At 36.6% G+C, this 23,000-nt stretch overlaps 1 protein-coding gene across 2 annotated transcripts; it reads right to left on the bottom strand.

Moving 5' to 3' along the window:
- Positions 1-1,988: 1,988 nt before the first annotated feature.
- On the bottom strand, positions 1,989-15,269 carry LOC105832731 (glucose-6-phosphate isomerase). Of its 2 annotated transcripts, XM_012673920.3 has the most exons (11): positions 15,024-15,269; positions 14,694-14,787; positions 13,390-13,581; positions 11,364-11,444; positions 11,070-11,285; positions 4,996-5,235; positions 4,581-4,761; positions 4,257-4,375; positions 3,966-4,188; positions 2,798-2,864; positions 1,989-2,698 (listed from the first exon to the last, which is right to left on the bottom strand). In XM_012673920.3, the coding sequence occupies exons 1-11, from the start codon at positions 15,152-15,154 to the stop codon at positions 2,575-2,577; spliced, it is 1,668 nt and encodes a 555-aa protein (XP_012529374.1). In that variant the 5' UTR covers positions 15,155-15,269; the 3' UTR covers positions 1,989-2,574. The 2 variants fall into 2 exon arrangements, with proteins under 2 accessions (XP_012529374.1, XP_028046165.1); XM_028190364.2 differs by lacking the exon at positions 4,996-5,235.
- Between the last annotated feature and the right edge of the window lie 7,731 nt (positions 15,270-23,000).

The following is a 23,000-nucleotide window of genomic DNA, read 5'->3' as shown; positions in this document are numbered from 1 at the left end:
GTGTTGGATGAATAAAAAAATGTATTTTTTTATAATTAATCTTCGGTTGTCACACTGGGTACATTGTACCCATGCGTCAACTTTGAAGTCAAATAAGTCACCATATAAATTTTTAACTTAAAATATTTATAATTAAAAAAGATATGGTTTTATAAAAACTGATTTTCTCGGGAAATTACAATTTTCAAGATTTTTTTTAAATGAAGCTTTTAAAATTTTACATTGTAATAATCAAACAATACTCTAAAAGGATTGAAGTTAATCCCCAATTTATTTAATTATCATCTCTGATAGTTTTAAAACAGTAATAGTTCGAAAATCGATATAAGTAATGCTGTACCCAGTGTGGCAACGATGCGACTGGAGATAAGTGACAACCGAGAGTTAAAAAAAAAGTTTGATGGCAGTATACCTTCCAAAGCTTTTAAACAATTTTCGCATTTTATTTTTGTTTGTAACAATTTTACAATAGAATCTATTATATAATATAAGAAATAATTGTTTTTACAGCATCTCTACATGCTGCATCTTTTCAGATATATAATTTGTACTACAGCATCCTAGCACTATATACACTTAATCATTTTTTGATAAAAAGAATAATTTCCTTATAAATATACGCTCTTTCTACGTTCTTACTCGTCTTGCAATCCCACACAGTAAATAGATAGAAAACAATAGTAAAGAATTGTTCTCCCCGCATGTCTGAATTGATACTTTTTACCTAAACTTAGAACTTTAGGCTCTATCTTCCACTTCCTTAGTCCGTGTCCAATCCTCTTTGTCAAACCACCACACTAGCGTCCGTACGTGCGTATTCCAGTATTATTTTATTTCAGTAATCGGGACAGGAGCAGCGAGAAAAAATCTAAGAGGTACACAAGACTTTCATGACACTAAAACCTCATTGGAAGAATTCACCCCACTTACAAGAGAGAAGTATCACGGGCGTCCGACGCCAATTTGATTCTCCATGAAACATGTTGTTGAACAGAAAAACAAAGAAACACGTTTTTATGTGCAAAATTTCATATTTAGAGGGTGGAACACCCCTTTAAAAGTGGGGGTATTTTGTTAACAAAAAAAATAAAAATTTTATTTACAATTTCGAAAAGTACTCTTAAAACCGTACAACTTTTATTTAAAAAAATTTTTTCTATCATACTTCCAATGGCATTCGCTCCGAAAGGGAAAAATCGTTTTTTTTTTTAACGGGTGTTTCACCCTCTAAACATAAAATTCTGCACATAAAAAAAATACATGTCTCCTTAAAATATATTCAACAACATATTTCACGGAGTATCAAATTGGCGTTGGACACCCATGAGACACTTCCCTTGTTAGATATAGCGAAGCAGTGTAAAATGTACTGATAGGGAAAATTCTGACGCATAACAGATTAATTTTTTGTTATAAGATGCTGAATATAATAAATAAAACAAATCTATATAAACAAAATATTTAATTGTTACTATTATATTTATTAATAAAACTTAATGAAAAAATTTAGTAACATTTATATCTCCAAAGTTTTTATTTAAAAAATCACAAGTTAATTTTAATTATAAAAATTTTATCATTATAAGTGTCATTATTATTAATTCATTATTGTCAGTTTTTCTTTAAACTTTAAATCATAGTGATTACAAGCATGATTTACAAATTAAAGCAAAAATTTCTTTTTGCACAAGTTATATAAACATATTTTAGTAATACCCGATTTCTTCACCTTTAGATAAGTTTTCGATAACTTTATCTGAAAGATATCTCAAATTATAATCTCACACTTCACTAATAAAATATGATAATGTATAGTAAAATTCTAATATATATCCGCTGCAGACTGAAATAGGTAATCTTAACTTTATATTTAAAATATTTAAAATATATTTTAGTCATATATTAGTATCATATATTAGTCATTTTGCCAATTTATTCCATTGGATAAAATTCAGGACAAAAAAATGGAATTTGTCATGGTTTTTTTTACCCATTAGACTTTTCTAATCCCACTTCAATTCCCTTACAATATTATAACAATGAATTATATACTTTTTTCTTTATACGTCAAAATAAATTAATATTCCACACCACAATTTGAAGGTGCATTCTGTAATGTATTAATAGTATTGAAAATCTCTCATGTAAATTACAGATTTTTAGTACATTTTGAAGCACACTCTGGACGTTTTCCAACAAAAGATACAAAAAGATACAGTGTAACATAGTGAATGTATATGTATATCATTTCATCCTTATTATTTGTCAATGTTAAGTAAGGAAATATAAGAAAATTAATTCTTTGTGTTACATACTATCCCGTCTCTTGCTGAAAACTGTCCTTTGTATCATTTGGAGATCATAATCCAATATAGCCATAACACAAAAAATTAAAAATCTTAAAAATATCTTAAGTTATATATTAGTACCTTTCATACAATTCCTTTTTTCATCAATTACCAAGTACATAAATTTCAATATATATATAATAACATTTAGAACAGAGAGCTATTTACATTTGGGCATGTCTATTTTAAACATCTTGTAACATAAAACGTAGCCTGTATAATACATTTAGGCTCTATGACGTTTAGCGAATGCTATCAAACCATTAGTCGATGAATCATGCGTTGTAATATTTTCTGCGCTAGCCAGTTCTGGTTCAATGGCTTTAGCTAGCTGTTTTCCCAATTCCACGCTGTATATAAAAAATATTATTTATTTTTTTAAGATTATACTAAAAAATTGTATACTGATAAAAAATTTTGTTTCATGCAGAAATATAATTTCTTCTTACCCCCATTGATCATATGAGTTGATATCCCAAATGATACCCTGTACAAAGATTTTATGTTCATACATCGCTGAAAATAATAGAAATAAAAAATTACATGAATTGTCTACATATATAATTATATTTTAATATACAGACTAATGTCTAAAAATAAATTGTGCAATTGGCAAAGAAATTTGCATGAAAAGATAAATGTTTGGATTTATTGCATAATTTCTTTATAATTATAAGAAATATGTTGGAGAAAATATAAAGTATTTAGGAAAATATTAACTGCTTCAATTACTGCCCCTTTAAACACATGACAATCGATATGCTTATTTTTAACATTTTAAAATTATATAATAAACATTCTTTTTCGGCATTCAAGTAAAAATGTTAACATAATTACACAAAATAAAAACAATAAGTTCCAAAACTAATTATTTAAATAATGAAAGCAGAGATGGGCAGTAACGAGTCATCATTGCCTTTTATTTTTTTATAATAACGATTTGATAATGACATTACAATTTTTCAATAATAAGTGATTTATTGTAAAAAGTAACTCATTGTTGACTTGTTATGTAACGAATACAGTTAAAAGTTTCTTTTCAATGAGTAACGCGTAATGGTAATGAATTACTTGCCAAAAGTGACTACTCTAGCCAACTCTAACCTTACCATAGTTGTTATGGAAAATTAAAACGTCATTATCATATAATTATTACTAAAAAAGTAATGGTAACAATAACGGCTACCTTTGTAACTTACTTACCCTCTCGTTATTTTCCCATTTATCACATATATAGTAATGTTCATGTGATAATCTTAACATTAAAACATCTTTAATACACATTTTCATGCTTTTTAGAAAATTAAAAAACGTAAAGATATAAGATATTGAACCTATTTTCAGTCAATGTTCTGAATACTGTCTCCCCAATTATTACCGTACATATCTAATATTGTTATTTATTGCTAGTGTATTTAATATTTATTGCCATGCATTTATTTGTTTTTATATAATATAATCTTAGTTTATAAAATATTTTTAACATTCTCATTCTTTTTTATTTTAAATATTACAATTGACAAAAGTATCAATAATCGGACAATTACTTTATATTACCAATTGCATCATGATTTGTCAAATATTTAACATATGTCATTGTCTGTGAGAAATATTTACCAATTAAAGCACCAAGAATGAAAGGCGTTAGTTTCTTTACTACAATGCTGTTTGTTGGTCTGTTTCCTTCAAACAATTTATGTGGTAATAGTGATGCCAGTTGTTCACCACTCAATCCTGATTTTTGTAATTCGGCTCGAGCCTCATCCTCATTTTTGCCTTTCATTAGAGCTTCAGTTTGCGCAAAGAAGTTAGCAAGTAAAATCGTGTGATGCGGAGCAATCTGTATTAAATAAAATTATACAATAGCATATAAATCTAAATGCAACAATGTTATAAAAAATGATTTACCTGATTTTGAGATTGAACAGGAATTATAAAATCTGCTGGTACAAGTCTTGTACCTTGGTGCAACAACTGATAGAATGCATGTTGTCCATTAGTGCCTGGTTCTCCCCATACAATTGGCCCTGAAAAAAATAGATTTCAATTAATAAAAAATGTCTAAGTATATTCTAAATTCTATATATTCTAATAGATTGTAAAAAATTTACGCGAATTATTATTAAATATCTACTTTGATCAATAACGGCTCTTTTTACTTTTATATTTGAGACTTTTATCGATCAATTTTGATTTAATATTGTTTTACTATATATTTTGTTTAGAACATACCAGTGGCGTAATTTACAGTTTTTCCAGAACGAGTAATATATTTTCCATTACTTTCCATATCACCCTGCTGAAAGTAAGCTGCAAATCTATGCAGATATTGGTCATATGGCAATAATGCATGTGTTTCAGCTTTATAAAAATTATGATACCATACGCCAAGTAAAGCTAATATAACAGGAGCCTAAAATGATTAAGACCATTAGATATATAATGAAATTATTCTCTCCATCTTTTTTAACTTATTAGAATATTTACAGTTTTTTAATATCAATATAACATAATAAAAACAGTTATACAATAAATACTTTAAATTAAGCTTATTGCTACATATATTTTACTTATAACTTTTTTATTGTTGAAATTATTTTGTAATCATTATTAGTTGAATGTGATTTCTCACATTTGATAGCCTTACATTTTGTTCTAATGGCGCAGTGCAAAAATGTTGATCCATAAAGTGAGCTCCACTTAAAAGCTTTTCAAAATTATCAAAACCAATTGACAAACAAATTGATAAGCCAATAGCTGACCACAACGAATAACGTCCTCCAACCCAGTCCCAGAAACCAAACATATTTTTCACGTTAATGCCAAATTCTTTAACCTTTTGTTCATTAGTAGATAATGCTACGAAATGACGGGCCACTGCAGCTTCCTAAATGATTTCATTGTTGTGTAAAAAAAAGAAATAATATATATCAAGCAGAATCTAATATTTAAATATAATCAATATATTAAAAATGTATTACACTCATTTTTATATAAAAATATGTTAATATTCATACGTTAAATAAATCATAAAAATTGTGTCTGTATAATATTCTATTTTTATTAAACAATTACATACATATTTAAAGTTTATTATTCTTTATTATTATAAAATTTCAAAAGTTTCAATTTTTTAATAAATACTTTAAACATTTAAGATAATTTATACAAAATCGATTCTGATTCTGATCTGAATTGTTCCATAAATAAATAAAATTTATTTATTTACGAAACAAATAATATCTCTATCACAGAGAAACTTTACATAAATTTTGAATTAAAAAATTCCAATTTTTCTCATTATTTATTTATACTTTTTATACTATACCACTAGGACACATTTCTGCTTCTTATTAAAATAAATTTTAAGTTAAGTAGAAAATCCCGTGGGTTGAGTGCCTATCGGGCGCGTCTCCGGGCGGCGGATAGGAGGACGCCCGGGTGGGAAACTCTGGCCCGGGTCTAAACCCCCGCGTGCCCGGGTGGACCGCCCGGGTAGTAGCGGTTATAACCTGCCCCGGCGGGCGTAAAACCCTGCCCAGGGGGGGGGAAAGCCGTTACCGCGGACCAACTCCCCAAGCCAAGCTGGAAGCCATCGTGGCGAGGGCTGCGTGGCACTGGGGGAGCAGTGTCTTGAACGATGCCTCTGGGGAACCGGGCGAAACCCCAGAGTATTTAGCCTTACCCACGCATGCGGGGCTCTGCGTGGGTGGACCGTTTATTTCCCTAGCTGCTCGTGGGAACAAAATGGAGAGCTTAAATTCAACACTAATAAAAACAAAACTCACGGAAGACACCCCGATGGAGGCTTCGACAGAGGACTCCGGAAGGGTAGCAGAAGCGGGATCGGGAGCCGAACGGACCCCTATGGGCACGGGAAGCACCGAGACCGCGGAGAGAGGAGTGGTTTCGGGAGCCGAACGGGCCCCAAGGGGCACGGGAGGCACCGAAGCTACGGATGCTAGGGCGGAAAAGGAAGGGGACCTCGGTAAGAGGAAACTCTCCGGAGCCGCGAAAAGGAAGAGGGCTCGGGAGCGAAAGGTGGAGGCTCAGGCCCGGGCGCAAACCCGGGAGGGGCCTCTGCCGGCCGCTCCGGGGACCTCGACCTTGACCGACCCCCGGACACCGGTTGGGGGGGTTCGGGGGGGAGCCGCCGGTAAGCGCCGGAGGGGCCCCGCCGAGACCCCGCCTTCGGTGGAAGGGGCGACAAAGAAGCCGAAGGTCCAAGGGACCCAGGCTTACGCAGATGCCGCGGACCCCCTAACGAGGGTGATTGTCGCGGAGGGGTACCCCGAGGAAGCGCTAACCGTTGAGCGGGTGGCGCAACTAAGGGGTGCGGTCTTTAAGGAGATCCAGGGGATCCAGGAGGGTCCCCTGCCCAGATTCGACGGCACCTCTTTGCGGGCAGGGGCTGCGGTCGTCAGATGCGCGGATGCGGAGTCGCTGAGTTGGCTAGAAAGTCGAATCAGCGGCATCGTACCGTGGGAGGGCGCCAGGCTCAGGGTGGTGGGACTGGAGATGCTGCAAAGGCAGTGCAGGGCAGTGGTATGGGTCCCGGGTCCACCTGTGGGCGCGGCCGCTGTCCTGGGGCTGCTGGAGCGGCAGAACCCGGGGATCAGTACTTCGGGCTGGCGTGTACATGCGGAGAACGTGGGGGCTACCTGCGAGGGTAGAAACCTCGTTCTCGGCATTCCCGAGTCCAGTGTCCTCAAGCTGAAGGCACTGGATTTCAGGCCTCATCTCGGGATGGACCGGGTTACCTTCAAGGTGACCGGGGCACCCCAGGATGGGAAGGATAAGGGCAAGGGAGGGCCCGACCCAAAGGCCTCGTCTTCACAGTAGACGGGACCGGGGTGGGCTTCACCCAGATTAACTTGCACCACAGCAAGGGAGCCTCGGCTGCTTTGGCCAGGCGCCAAGCTAGGGTGCACACAGCCATATCACTAATACAAGAACCCTGGCTAGTCCGGGGGGGTATTAGGGGTCTGGCGGGGTGCGGAAGACTATTCAAGTCTCCGCAAGATGAACGACCCAGGGCCTGTGTGGCTGTCAAGGGGTTAGAAGCCCAACTGCTGCCGAATTTCTGTTCCAGAGACCTGGTGGCGGTTGTGATCGAGGCCATCAGTGAGACTAGGACTAGAAGGAGGGTGGTGGTGGTGTCGGGTTACTTTCCACACGAAGAGGACGACCCACTACCATCGGACCTGGTGGTTCGCCTGGTGGAGTACTGCCAAAAGGAGCAGCTTTCCCTCATTTTGGGGTGCGATGCGAACGCGCACCATACGGTGTGGGGAAGCACGGACACCAACAGGAGAGGAGAGAAGCTATTGGAATTTCTGGTGTCTACCGACCTGGAAATTCTCAATAGAGGTAACGAGCCCACCTTTGTCACTGCGGTGAGAAGGGAGGTGCTGGATCTAACTGTCTGTTCTAGGCAGTTGGTACGGGAGATGACCGGCTGGAGGGTCTCCGATGAACCCTCATTGTCGGATCACAGACAGATCACCTTCAGACTGGCAAAGGCCAAGGCGAAGGTGAGGACTGTGAGGGACCCAAGGAAGACGGACTGGGATTCATTCCGTGAGGACCTGGCTGTCGGTCTCAGGGAGTTCCCCAAGAGACACGGGACCTCACAAGAGATCGAGCTGTGTGTCGAGCACCTGCAAAGGGCGCTCATCAACAGCTTTGAAAGCAACTGTCCGGAGAGGACGGTAAGGAATGACAGAAAGGTTTCCTGGTGGAGCCCAAAGCTGCAGGATCTCAGGGGTGCGGCACGTCGGGCCTGGAATAGAGCCAGGAACACGGGCCGCCAGACTGACTGGGACCTTCACCGAAGGGCTCAGAAGGTCTACAGAGACTCTGTGGTAAGGGCAAAGAAGGAGAGCTGGAGAAGATTCTGCGAGTCGGTGGAGGGGATACCCGAAGCCGCCAGACTAGGCAGGATCTTGGCTAGAAGTCAGGACGCGGCCTTGGAGGCCATCCGGCTCGATGACGGGACGATGGTTTCCGGGGAACGTTGCCTGACCTACCTGCTGGAATCGAATTTTCCGGGCTTCTGTAGAGACCCGGGAGCAGACATCCAGCAGGGAACCTTGGACCCATGCAGGGCACGAGGGAATGACTGGTCTCTTGCAGCCAAAATTGTGAGGCCCGACAGGGTCAAAAGGGCTGTAGGAGGTTTCAAGCCCTTCAAGTCGGCTGGACCGGACCGGGTCTTCCCGGCCCTTCTTCAGGAGGGGCTGGAACAGATCACGGGGCCGCTCACGCGGACAATGAGGGCTTGTTTGGCCCTGGGCTATACGCCCAGAGCTTGGAGACAGGCGAGAGTTGTGTTCATCCCCAAGGCGGGAAGAACGGGATACAGCTCCGCCAAGGATTTTCGTCCAATCAGCCTGACGTCCTTTCTTCTAAAGACGTTGGAAAGGCTGGTGGATATTTACATACGGGATGTGGTTCTGCTGCGGCATCCGCTGCATGCGAACCAGCATGCGTATCGTACGGGGTATTCCACCGAAACGGCGCTTCACTCTGCTGTATCGTTCATCGAGGAGCAATTGGAGAAGAAGGGTTACGCGGTGGGCACCTTCCTAGATATTGAAGGTGCTTTTAACAACACACCGCATGAGGTGGTATGTGAAGAGGCTGCTCGCAGAGGTGTGCCGGAGAAGATTGTGGAGTGGATCAAAGGCATGCTCAAGCGACAGGTAACGGCCTCACTGGGAACGGTGAGTGTCAGTGGCTGGGTGGAGAGAGGGTGCCCTCAGGGAGGGGTTCTTTCTCCACTCTTGTGGTGTCTGGTGGCAGATAGTCTGCTCGGAACACTGAACGAGAGGGGGATTCTTACATTGGGATATGCGGATGACCTGGCTATCCTAGTACGAGGCCCCTTCTTGGAAACACTCCTGGAGCTCACGCAGGGAGCATTGGAGGTAGTCGAGGAGTGGTGTGGCAGGACCGGTTTGTCGGTAAACCCACTGAAGACCGGGCTTGTGGTATTCACTCGCAAGTACAAGGTAGGTCCGGTGGAAGGGCCAGTCCTTGGAGGGACGAGATTAGTCCCAACCGGGACGGCTAAATATCTGGGAGTAATTCTAGATAGGAAGCTGGCTTGGAGGGAACATCTTGAGAACCGATGTAAGAGTGTATGCTCTTACTTCTGGATATGCAGGAGGACATTCGGACAGACATGGGGTCTGAAACCGAGGATAGTCCACTGGATTTACACGGCGATACTCAGACCCAGGCTGCTATACGCATCTGTCGTGTGGTGGCCGAGGGTGCTGAAGAAAACCGCCGCGTCAGCGCTGGAGCATATCAGGGCTCTGGTTTTGAGAGGGGCCTTGGGAGCTATGCGGACCACGCCGGTGGCGGCGATGGGCATGCTGCTGGGCATCGAGCCCCTCGATCGGGTAGTAGTGGCGGCGGCGGCAGCGGCGGCCTACCGCCTGAGGTGCGAATCAAGGTGGAGGGCGGGAGCCCTGCACACAAGATTCCCTGAAGGAATTCTATCGGGCCCCATTTTTGCGATGGGGCAAGATAGAAGGCCAGTAATTCGTACCTTCGAAAGAAGGTACAAGATAAGCTTTCCCAAGCGCTGGGAGTGGGACGGCTCCAAGGGACCGGTTCCTCGGGATGGGGACGTCTGGTTCACGGACGGCTCCGGAACGAGCACGGGCTCTGGAGCTGGGCTCTACTGCCAGCGCGATGGAGCAAGAATGATCGTTCCGCTTGGCGAACACGCAACGGTATTTCAGGCGGAAGTGGTAGCTATCATGAGATGTGCCCAGAACCTACTGGAGCTCGGTAGGGTAGGAGGGCGCATCAGAATTTGCTCGGACAGTCAGGCAGCGCTCAAAGCGCTGGAAGGTCCGAGATTTAACTCGCGGTTGGTCTGGGATTGTAAAATTGTACTAGACGAACTGGCGAAGAATAATGACGTTGGCCTAGTATGGGTCCCCGGGCATTCGGGGATCGAGGGCAACGAAATAGCCGACTTGCTTGCCAAGGAGGCAGCAGAAACAAGGTTGGTGGGACCGGAGCCGGCTGTTGGGATCTCCTTCTGCCTGGGCAGGAGGAGGATCGGGAGCTGGCTCCGGGACCAGCACCTTGAGCACTGGAGGAAAGTTACGGGGGTCAAATGCAGACAGGCCGGAGCCTTGCTGGGAGACTGTCCCGGTGAGGACCTGGCCAGAAGCATGAGATCCCTAAATAGGAGGGACGCCAGGCTGGCGACGCAATTGCTCACGGGCCATGGCGACCTTAATTATCACCTGTATAAGCTGGGCAGTAGCGATACGCCCGACTGCAGGTGGTGTGGCGAAGAAGAGGAGACTAGTCTCCATATTCTTGGGAACTGCCCAGTATTGGTCGGACCAAGAGCACGCCTGCTGGGCTCAGGCATTCTGGAACCGGATCAGGTGGGACAGCTGCCCTTAGAGGATCTTCTCCGCTTCTGGAAGGAAGCGGGGCCCCGCTAAGGACAGCTGACAACGGGGAGATACAATGGACTCTGTCTGAGTGTCAGAGGCGGGACCCATTTGAGGACTGCCCCCCGAACTCATTATTATTATTATTATATTAAGTAGAAAATGGTCGCCAAATTTTTAATATTACTTTCAATTATAATATAAAATAATCTGTAAGTTTTCCTAAATTTTTCATTATTTTGAGAATAGATATAATACATTCTTAAATTTTAACACTTAAATTATATACACTTACATCTTTCAATGTTTTCAAGAGCCATTGCTTGGCAGTAGTTGCATTAGTTATAGTTTCCTGCGTTGTAAACGTCTTAGAAGCTATTATGAATAAAGTTGTCTCTGGATTTAACTTCTTAAGAGTTTCAGCTATATGAGTACCATCAATATTACTGACAAAGTGAACTCTAGGCCCAATGCTATATGCTTTTAAAGCTTCAGTTACCATAAGTGGACCCTATTAAAATACATATAAGTATTAAATTTTCATTAAATAGACACCTAACTCATAATGAAAAGAAATTGTATGAATTACAAGATCGGAACCTCCAATTCCAATATTAACAACATCTTCAATAGGTTTACCAGTGAATCCTTTCCATTGTTTCGTCAATATCTATAAATAAATATATTTCATACATTAAAACATATAGGAGATAAAATAATGTGAACATCTGAGGAAATATATTACTTATACTTATTTTATTAATAAAAAGTTGACCCATTATTAATACAAATCTTTATTGGATCAGAATAATAAAATGCTTAAACAACCACCAATCTTGCATAATTTTTTAATCTTTCAGAACATCTTTCAATTGCTTAAAAAAAGTTAAAAAAAATTTGCTTCTTACTCTGTCCTTAAAAACTATTCATAATGATTCAGTGATATTTATATAAAATATAGAAATTTATATAAAAGACTGCACTGAAAAGGTATTGAAGGTTTGGTGATATATTTTAACAATATATATAAAATTTAAACACAAAGAATTAAAAAGATAATACAAAATTTAAAAAGTTTAATTGAAATAAAATCTAAAAAAAATTTGGCACTGATAGACTTCCAAATGTACTACAATAGGAACGTTTAAATTAAAATCATTATTATTTATAAATTGTTTTCAGCTTTCCTTCTTTTTGCATCTAACAACATTAAGTTTTCTTACATAAAAATTTTCTTTTAATTAAATTTTTTTATTTTATATTGTTACCTCTTGAACTCTTTGTGTTAACATTTTTATATTAAACTTTACATGTATATTTTATTACAACTTTTATATACAGAATAATTAGAGAAATCATTATGTAAATATAATTTTATTTAAAAAAATAATGATCTTCATATAACCTTGCAAAATTAATTTTTCAAAAATTAACTTTATTCACTATTTGTTCTCTTTAAGAGGATGCTAAAGCCGTGTGTTTTACCGACATTCTGTATTTATCACTTAATTTCGAATTGAATTTACAGAATTGATAATCCTTTTACACTTTTAAAGTACGTACACAAATGAACCCGGGGACGATTAGACAAAGACCAAAAGTGCAAAAAATTTTTTAAAGTTTATTTGTTCATAAAAATATTTGCTTCAAAATACAAGTTATGTAGCTTATACGTACAAATGAATGGTGTTCCCGGGTTCGGAATAGATTGAGGAATAAGATTATAATCGTCAAATTACGATTACAAGCCGTACAAAAAAGATATTTTAAAAATAGAAGCGCTTAAATGAATAAAATTTTTGATCACATAAATATGTTTTTTTACGGCTTGTAAACGTAATTTGACAAATAGTCTTATTCCTTCTATTCCAAACTGCGAGACACCATTTATTTGTAAGTATAAGCTATATAACTTGTATTTTAAAGCAAATTTTTTCATGAACAAGGATAAATAATGACTCTGCATTATCGACCTCAATCAAGTTTGATGGGCAGTTTAGCATCCTCTTAAACCGTACAATTTTTGTTGAAATTTTTTCCAATGTTTTATTTTTAAGATAATAGTATTACTTAAAATAAAACTTATAAGCAACTAAAAGATATTTTGCTAAGAAATAATACATTTTCTTGTTGATTGTTTATACATAGAAAAATATCATTCTCATGCTAAGATAATAGAATAATCAAGAATATTAAGTTTAATTAAAACAAAAATTGCATTTCTTGATTATTTTAACATTTCTTTAATACAATTTAATTATATTCTTCAAAAGAGTATAAAGCTTTTTATAATAAAATTGTTTTTCCAAAACTTATAATAAGTATATTTTAAAACAATTGTCAAAACAGAAAAAGAGAGAGAAAGAGAGAATATTCTTTGTTATGTTAAGTTAAATAACCATTATTTATACTAGAAGAAAAAAATTAATTGAGTATTGCTTCTTTGGCAGTATTTTTCTGTATATATACATTCTATTACCTGTCTTAAGAACAGAATCTGTTTCTTAAAAGATAAATACTATGCCAAACTCTTATTAATAAAACAATATTTCCCAAGTATTTATATTATTTTGCCTCTGTATATTAATATTTAAAAAAATAAACAATAAACTTACTTCATTTGTAAAACTTTTCATATGTTCTAATACTGCATTAACATCGGGCATCACATCTTTTCCATCTACCAATATCGGCGTATTACCTCTATTACGCAAAGCAACATGCAGAACTGCTCTATTCTCTGTAAAATTGATTTTTTCCCCATTAAACATGGCATTTCTTGCAGCTTCTATTTCTCGAGCACGAGCCTATAAAATAATACTATAATATAATAAGATATATAAGATATGTTGTATATAATACTTATACAACACACCAAAACTTTTTAAAGGTGTGTCTCTGAAATATTTCAACTAAAAAGTGAAACATTTCATAAAAACTACAAAATGTCTGTAACATTTATGAGGTAGCTCTGGAATAGCAAAATATCTATGATTCTTATACTTGAAATCCTATGGAAAATTATTGAAGTTACTAAAACAGTCTGCAATCTCTTTTTGAAATATTATCAAAAAGTTACTGAAATGATTTAAATCTTTTTAAAATATTGTTAATTCTCTGAATATAATGGAGTAAACTTATATTAGGCAATTTGTTGAACACATAAGGATTCAAATATTTTCATTTAATTTTACTTGATAAATTCAAAAATTATATGTAAAATAGTAATCACCAAAAAAAAGAAGGAATACCATTTCTTTATTAAAGTAGATTTTAATGTTAATAATAATTATATACAATAATAGTGAAGCCTGCACACAATACAATTTTTCATGCTAGCACTCATACGAGGTATCTTACGATTGGCTTACGATTGATAATATAATCATCCAAGCCAATCAAGACACATAATAAGACATCTTGTATGCGATCTAACATGAAGAATCATATCATGTGCTAAAGGCTTAAGTTAACTATTTGATCAATAAGTTTTAAATTAAACATAAATGTTTTAAACATAAGATTGTCTATTTGGTCTGCATTGAATCTTGGTGCTAAATATATTTTTTCTATTAATTTAATATTTCTAGCTTCATATAAATGTCAATCATATAAATAATTTTATGTTAATTATTAAATATATTTTTCAGTTAATATATATAATATGTGTGCCGATATATGTCAAACTTAAAATTGTAAATTGAAACAAGAAATATCTCAAATTAATTTGATTATCAGATCTAATCTAGAAAAAATGTTAGGAATAAATGGAATAAACCAAAATAATTTTCACTTTCTAAATTATTATCACTAATATTTTTTAAAAACGAAAAAAAAATTGGAACCTTTCTAAAAATTCTTTGAATAAAATATTAAAAATTCTATCAAAATAATTTTATATAAGTTAATTTCTACATACCAAGTTAAATAGTAATCCCAGTACTTCCTCATTGACTTTATTCTTGGAGTAATCCAATAAAATCGGTCCATCTTGTGGAGTGGATAACTCCAAGCTATTTTACAGGTAGGAAAAATGTAGAACTACATTTACAATTATAAAACTATAAGGTAATTACTTAAGAGCAGTCAATATCTTCCATTACGTTTAATAAAGAAATGAAAAAAAGTTTATTGTAAAATCTTATATGTAACAGAAAACGATTGTAAAATATTTTAAAATAGTTTTTTAAATCATAATGTAAGTGACCTTTAAAAGGTCGTTTCAAGGTTGCTTAAAGTGGAAACATACCTGAGTTTTTCGAAACGTTTGGAATCTTGCTGGAACATATTATATATATTGATTTTCGAGCCATTACTGTCGAAATATTGTTGCAATTGTTTCCATGCGGGCTCAGCCAATAAATCCGTTTTGGGTTTCATTTTCTAATTTAAGAAGACCGCGCCGTGATACTCAACAGCAAAATTTGTTACCAGTGACTGTTGTATCTTACGCAATTATATTGAACTGTATAACGTATTGCGATTGGAATTTAAGGCAGTATTGTTCTCGGTAATGGTATATCCACACAAACTTGCATAAGCGCATAAGCATATACATAGGAAAATTGATTGGTCTACAAGCACTTACATAAGAAAATAGACCAATCGAATTCCTTATGCATAAGCGCAGAAGCATATGCATAAGGAATTCGATTGGTCTATTTTCTTATGTAAGTGCTTGTAGACCAATCAATTTTCTTATGTATATGCTTATGCGCTTATGCAAGTTTGTGTGAATATACCATTATGCTTTCTTGCGCTTGCGCATTGAATATAAGTTCAATGGAAGTATATACTATCTTATGTGAGAAAGAGTTCTTTTAGAGCCCTATTTTGTATCAATGTCAGTATTCTTATATATTACTAATTGTACACGTATTATATGTAATAAAAAAATTATACAACAACAATGTAACGTACATTATCGAAAATTATTATTAAAAGTTACGAAATAGGTACGTTACTTCTCCGTCTATATGGTCCATACTCTAATTTACACCGAGCACTTGGTACGCGTATCAAATAGTAAATAACTAGTGAATGTGTTTAATCATTGGCTGATTAGCTTAAATTCACTACTTGATACGCGTACCAAGTGCTCGGTGTAAGGGCCACCGCACAAACTCTTCCACAACGCGTTACGTTACGTTAAGTACTCCATACGAACCTAAGTTGTACTTAAAATTTAACTTAAATTAACGCACAAAGAAATTCTTAACGTAAGAACTTAAGAACTTACGTTAAAAGTTTCTTTGTGCGTTGATGTAAGTTTAATTTTAAGTACAAACTTAGGTTTATGGAGCACTTAACGTAACGTAATGGCCTAGTTTACATCGTGCATTTGATACGCGTATCAAGTAGTGAATTTAAGCTGATCAGCCAATGATTAAACACATTCACTAGTTATTTACTATTTGATACGCGTATCAAATGCACGATGTAAACTAGGCCATTGTGTTACGAAAAAGCTTGTGCGGTGGCTCTAAACTAGGGCTATAAGTGTATTGTTATAGCCCTAGTTTACACCGAGCACTTGGTACGCGTATCAAGTAGTGAATTTAAGCTAATCAGCCAATGATTAAACACATTCACTAGTAATTTACTATTTGATACGCGTACCAAGTGCTCGGTGTAAACTAGAGCATTGACCTTATAGGCTTAGTTTACAACCTCTGTGAAGTTAGCCAGCCAACTTCAGCTTTAACAATTTTCACCAATTGGTATCGTTTGGTGGTCGTTTGGTGGTGTTTGGTGGTCCAGTCCCATCGTTTGGTGGTTAGCCGTTCTCTTGTAATATATCAAAAATAAAATTCGGGTGTGAAGTTAGCTCGACATTATTTATTTTTGCACCAATTTTAATTTCAAGTAGCTCATTCGATTCGGAATCGTTTGGTGGTCACGAATATGCTAATGAAATCGTTTGGTGGTCAACCGTTTTCGTAGAAATTAGAAAAAACCGTTTTTGAGTATCTCTAGTTTTGGTAACACTGGAAATTCCCCAGATGAATATTAATTACGATACAAATTCACTTTCAAAGGCATTATTGGATGTAAAATCGTTTGGTGGTCACGAATATATTAATTAAAACGTTTGGTGGTCCACCGTTTTCTTTAATATTACAAAAAAATGCTTCCCAATGGCTTTGCTGTATAACTCCCTAGAAACATTTGATTTTTCAAGCAAATTTACTTCGCGAAGGATTATTCGACGCGTAATCGTTTGGTGGTCGCTAATTTCGTAATTAAAACGTTTGGTGGTTAATGTCGTCGTCAAAAAATGGTAAATGACGTCGTGTGCGCATTTCATGCGGATAGGTCACTAGGAGACATTGCGGAATAAGTGGAAAAGTTTTCATTTTTCTATCAATTTCACTTTACGAGGGGTCATTCGACGCGTAATCGTTTGGTGGTCGCGAATTTCGTAATTAAAACGTTTGGTGGTTCATCACGTCGTCAAAAGAGCTAAATGATTGCGTGGGACTTTTCGTTAGGGTTAGGTCATGTCACACTTTGGAATTAGCTGAATAAATTTTATTTTTCTCGACCAATTTGACTTTGCGAGGGGTCATTCGATGCGTAATCGTTTGGTGGTCGCGAATATAATCACGAAATCGTTTGGTGGTCATCCGTTTTCGTAAAAATTCAAAAAAACCGTTTTCAATTGGCATCATTGTAAAGTCACTAGAAAAATATTATTTTTCGTACAAATTCACTTTCAAAGGCGTTATTGGATGTAAAATCGTTTGGTGGTCACGAATATATTAATTAAAACGTTTGGTGGTCCACCGTTTTCTTTAATATTACAAAAAAAATGCTTCCCAATGGCATTGCTGTATAACTCCCTAGAAACATTTGATTTTTCAAGCAAATTTACTTCGCAAAGGATTATTCGACGCGTAATCGTTTGGTGGTCGCTAATTTCGTAATTAAAACGTTTGGTGGTTAATGTCGTCGTCAAAAAATGATAAATGACGTCGTGTGCGCGTTTCATGCGGATAGGTCACTAGGAGACATTGCGGAATAAGTGGTTCGAAAACGGTTTTTTCGAATTTTTACGAAAACGGATGACCACCAAACGATTTCGTGATTATATTCGCGACCACCAAACGATTACGCATCGAATGACCCCTCGCAAAGTCAAATTGGTCGAGAAAAATAAAATTTATTCAGCTAATTCCAAAGTGTGACATGACCTAACCCTAACGAAAAGTCCCACGCAATCATTTAGCTCTTTTGACGACGTGATGAACCACCAAACGTTTTAATTACGAAATTCGCGACCACCAAACGATTACGCGTCTAATGACCCCTCGCAAAGCGAAATTGGTAGAAAAATGAAAATTTTTTCGCTAATACGGCGACGTCACATAGTGACCTATCCGCATGAAACGTGCGCACGCTGTCATTCAGGTTTTTGGCCGACGAGACGAACCACCAAACATTTTAATTACGAAATTCGCGACCACCAAACGATTACGCGTCGAATGACCCCTCGTAAAGTGAAATTGATAGAAAAATGAAAACTTTTCCACTTATTCCGCAATGTCTCCTAGTGACCTATCCGCATGAAATGCGCACACGACGTCATTTACCATTTTTTGACGACGACATTAACCACCAAACGTTTTAATTACGAAATTAGCGACCACCAAACGATTACGCGTCGAATAATCCTTCGCGAAGTAAATTTGCTTGAAAAATCAAATGTTTCTAGGGAGTTATACAGCAAAGCCATTGGGAAGCATTTTTTTGTAATATTAAAGAAAACGGTGGACCACCAAACGTTTTAATTAATATATTCGTGACCACCAAACGATTTTACATCCAATAATGCCTTTGAAAGTGAATTTGTATCGTAATTAATATTTATCTGGGGAATTTCCAGTGTTACCAAAACTAGAGATACTCAAAAACGGTTTTTTCTAATTTCTACGAAAACGGTTGACCACCAAACGATTTCATTAGCATATTCGTGACCACCAAACGATTCCGAATCGAATGAGCTACTTGAAATTAAAATTGGTGCAAAAATAAATAATGTCGAGCTAACTTCACACCCGAATTTTATTTTTGATATATTACAAGAGAACGGCTAACCACCAAACGATGGGACTGGACCACCAAACACCACCAAACGACCACCAAACGATACCAATTGGTGAAAATTGTTAAAGCTGAAGTTGGCTGGCTAACTTCACAGAGGTTGTAAACTAAGCCTATAAGGTCAATGCTCTAGTTTACACCGAGCACTTGGTACGCGTATCAAATAGTAAATTACTAGTGAATGTGTTTAATCATTGGCTGATTAGCTTAAATTCACTACTTGATACGCGTACCAAGTGCTCGGTGTAAACTAGAGCATTGACCTTATAGGCTTAGTTTACAACCTCTGTGAAGTTAGCCAGCCAACTTCAGCTTTAACAATTTTCACCAATTGGTATTGTTTGGTGGTTGTTTGGTGGTGTTTGGTGGTCCAGTCCCATCGTTTGGTGGTTAGCCGTTCTCTTGTAATATATCAAAAATAAAATTCGGGTGTGAAGTTAGCCCGACATTGTTTATTTTTGCACCAATTTTAATTTCAAGTAGCTCATTCGATTCGGAATCGTTTGGTGGTCACGAATATGCTAATGAAATCGTTTGGTGGTCAACCGTTTTCGTAGAAATTATAAAAAAGCGTTTTTGAGTATCTCTAGTTTTGGTAACACTGGAAATTCCCCACATGAATATTATTTATCATACAAATTCATTTTCAAAGGCGTCATCAGATGTAAAATCGTTTGGTGGTTACGAATAAACTAACAAAAACGTTTGGTGGTCAACCGTTTTCGTAGAAATTAGAAGAAAACGTTTTTGAGTGGCATCATGCAAATTTCCCCAAACGAATATTATTTTTCATCCAATTTCACTTTCAAAGGCGTTACTGGATGTAAAATCGTTTGGTGGTCACGAATAAACTAATGAAATCGTTTGGTGATCATCCGTTTTCGTAAAAATTTGAAAAAACCGTTTTTGATTGGCATCATTGTAAACTCACTAGAGAGATATTATTTTTCATACAAATTCACTTTCAAAGGCATTAATGGATGTAAAATCGTTTGGTGGTCACGAATATATTAATTAAAACGTTTGGTGGTTCATCTTATCGGCAAAAAACCTGAATGACACGTGCAATTAAATATTAAATATAACACTTAAATTTTTCTAGGGAGTTATACAACAAGGCCATTCGGAAGCATTTTTTCTGTAATATTAAAGAAAACGGTGGACCACCAAACGTTTTAATTAATATATTCGTGACCACTAAACGATTTTACATCCAATAATGCCTTTGAAAGTGAATTTGTACAAAAAATAATATTTTTCTAGTAAGTTTACAATGATGCCAATCGAAAACGGTTTTTTCGAATTTTTACGAAAACGGATGACCATCAAACGATTTCGTTATTATATTCGCGACCACCAAACGATTACGCATCGAATGACCCCTCGCAAAGTCAAATTGGTCGAGAAAAGTAAAATTTATTCAGCTAATTCCAAAGTGTGACATGACCTGACCCTAACAAAAAGTCCCACGCAATCATTTAGCTCTTTTGACGACGTGATGAACCACCAAACGTTTTAATTATGAAATTCGCGACCACCAAACGATTACGCGTCGAATGACCCCTCGCAAAGCGAAATTGGTAGAAAAATGAAAATTTTTTCGCTAATTCGGCGATGTCACATAGTGACCTATCCGCATGAAACGTGTGCACGCTGTCATTCAGGTTTTTTGCCGACGAGACGAACCACCAAACATTTTAATTACGAAATTTGCGACCACCAAACGATTACGCGTCGAATGACCCCTCATAAAGTGAAATTGATAAAAAAATGAAAATTTTTCCATTTATTCCGCAATGTCTCCTAGTGACCTATCCGCATGAAACGCGCACACAACGTCATTTACCATTTTTTGACGACGACATTAACCACCAAACGTTTTAATTACGAAATTAGCGACCACCAAACGATTACGCGTCGATAATCCTTCGCGAAGTAAATTTGCTTGAAAAATCAAATGGTTCTAGGGAGTTATACAGCAAAGCCATTGGGAAGCATTTTTTTGGTAATATTAAAGAAAACGGTGGACCACCAAACGTTTTAATTAATATATTTGTGACCACCAAACGATTTTACATCCAATAACGCCTTTGAAAGTGAAATTGTATGAAAAATAATATTCGTTTGGGGAAATTTGCATGATGCTACTCAAAAACTTTTTTCTAATTTCTACGAAAACGGTTGACTACCAAACGTTTTCGTTAGTTTATTCGTGACCACCAAACGATTTTACATCTGATGACGCCTTTAAAAGTGAATTTGTATCATAATTAATATTTATTTGGGGAATTTCCAGTGTTACCAAAACTAGAAATACTCAAAAACGGTTTTTTCTAATTTCTACGAAAACGGTTGACCACCAAACGATTTCATTAGCATATTCGTGACCACCAAACGATTCCGAATTGAATGAGCTACTTGAAATTAAAATTGGTGCAAAAATAAACAATGTCGGGCTAACTTCACACTCAAATTTTATTTTTGATATTACAAGAGAACGGCTAACCACCAAACGATGGGACTGGACCACCAAACACCACCAAACGACCACCAAACGATACCAATTGGTGAAAATTGTTAAAGCTGAAGTTGGCTGGCTAACTTCACAGAGGTGGAGCCAAAATCCATAAAAAACTAGGGGAGAATGTTGGCAATGATGGAAAATCTCTAGAATCCATAAATTTATTTCTGAAGTTGACAACACTGTTGTGCTTTCGGGAGTAGCATGGGATGCGTGTAGTGCAGAACCGTAATTCTGACAGATGGTGCGTGAAAGACCAAAATAACCTCGCGGAGATGACAGGTCAGCAAGATGCAGGTTAGTGCTAAATATTAAACTTTAATAAGATTATTAATTTAGGATGTTTACAATACGAGTTACTGTAAACTGACGTTGCTGTTTAACTCTGGCTACATTTATTATCTAAAGATTATATTTTTCATAAAATTATGTGATTTTACTGCGTGTTTACTTTAATAATTCAATTAATAAATACAACCGGAGTTAAACAGCAAAGTCAGTTTACAGTAACTTGTATCGTAAAGATCTTAAATTAATAATCTCAGATCAGTTTTCCTGTAATAGTCGATATTACAATGTGAAATAATATTATTATCACCAAAATACCAAGAATAATATGAGATGATTATTATTTCTTAAAGAATACAAATGTATAAATACTTTTTTGTAAAGATTTAATGATCATACAGACCCATTAAAAGTAAAAGATTAATTACTAATTAATACAGACCTATCAAAGGTAAAAGATTAATTACTAATTAATCTTTTATTTTTGATGGATCTATATAATCATTAAATCTTTACAAAAAAGGATTTATACGTTTATATCTTTTAAGAAATAATAATTCTATATTATTTTTGGTATTTTGGTAATAATAATATAATTTTACATTGTAATATCAATACTATTATAGAAAGACTGATCTGAGATTATTAATTTAGGATCTTTACAACACAAATGACTTTAGTGTTAAATTAATTAATAAATACAACTCTGGTTTTATTTATTTATTTATTTAATTATTAAAGTAAACATGTAAATATCACATAATTTTATAAGAAAGATAATCTTTACATAGTAAATGCAGTCAGAATTAAACAGCAAAGACAGTTTACAGTAACTCGTATTGTAAACATCCTAAATTAATAATTTTATTAAAGTTTAATATTTAGCACTAACCTGCATCTTGCTGACCTGTCATCTCCGCGAGGTTATTTTGGTCTTTCACGTACCATCTGTCAGAATTACGGTTCTGCACTACACGCATCCCATGCTACTCCCGAAAGCACAACAGTGTTGTCAACTTCAGAAATAAATTTATGGATTCTAGAGATTTTCCATCATTGCCAACATTCTCCCCTAGTTTTTTATGGATTTTGGCTCCTTACCGCGGTCTATTACAGTTCTTAGATGAGTTCACTTACTTTTCACATTTCCAGCACTACCTCCACTGATTGGTGTATACTTTTAGAACTAACGATATACACCAATCACTGTTGTTCACTTTTCACATTTTCACAGTGAGTGAACTCACCCAAGAACCGTAATAAATCCCCTGGACACCGTTTTCTATACACAAACTGTAGGCAATTGCCGGTCCA

This window comes from Monomorium pharaonis, chromosome 8 (assembly GCF_013373865.1).
Source record: "Monomorium pharaonis isolate MP-MQ-018 chromosome 8, ASM1337386v2, whole genome shotgun sequence".
NCBI lineage: Eukaryota > Metazoa > Arthropoda > Insecta > Hymenoptera > Formicidae > Monomorium > Monomorium pharaonis.
The sequence above is the reverse complement of the archived record's forward strand: the minus strand, read 5'-3'. Positions and strand labels throughout refer to the sequence as shown.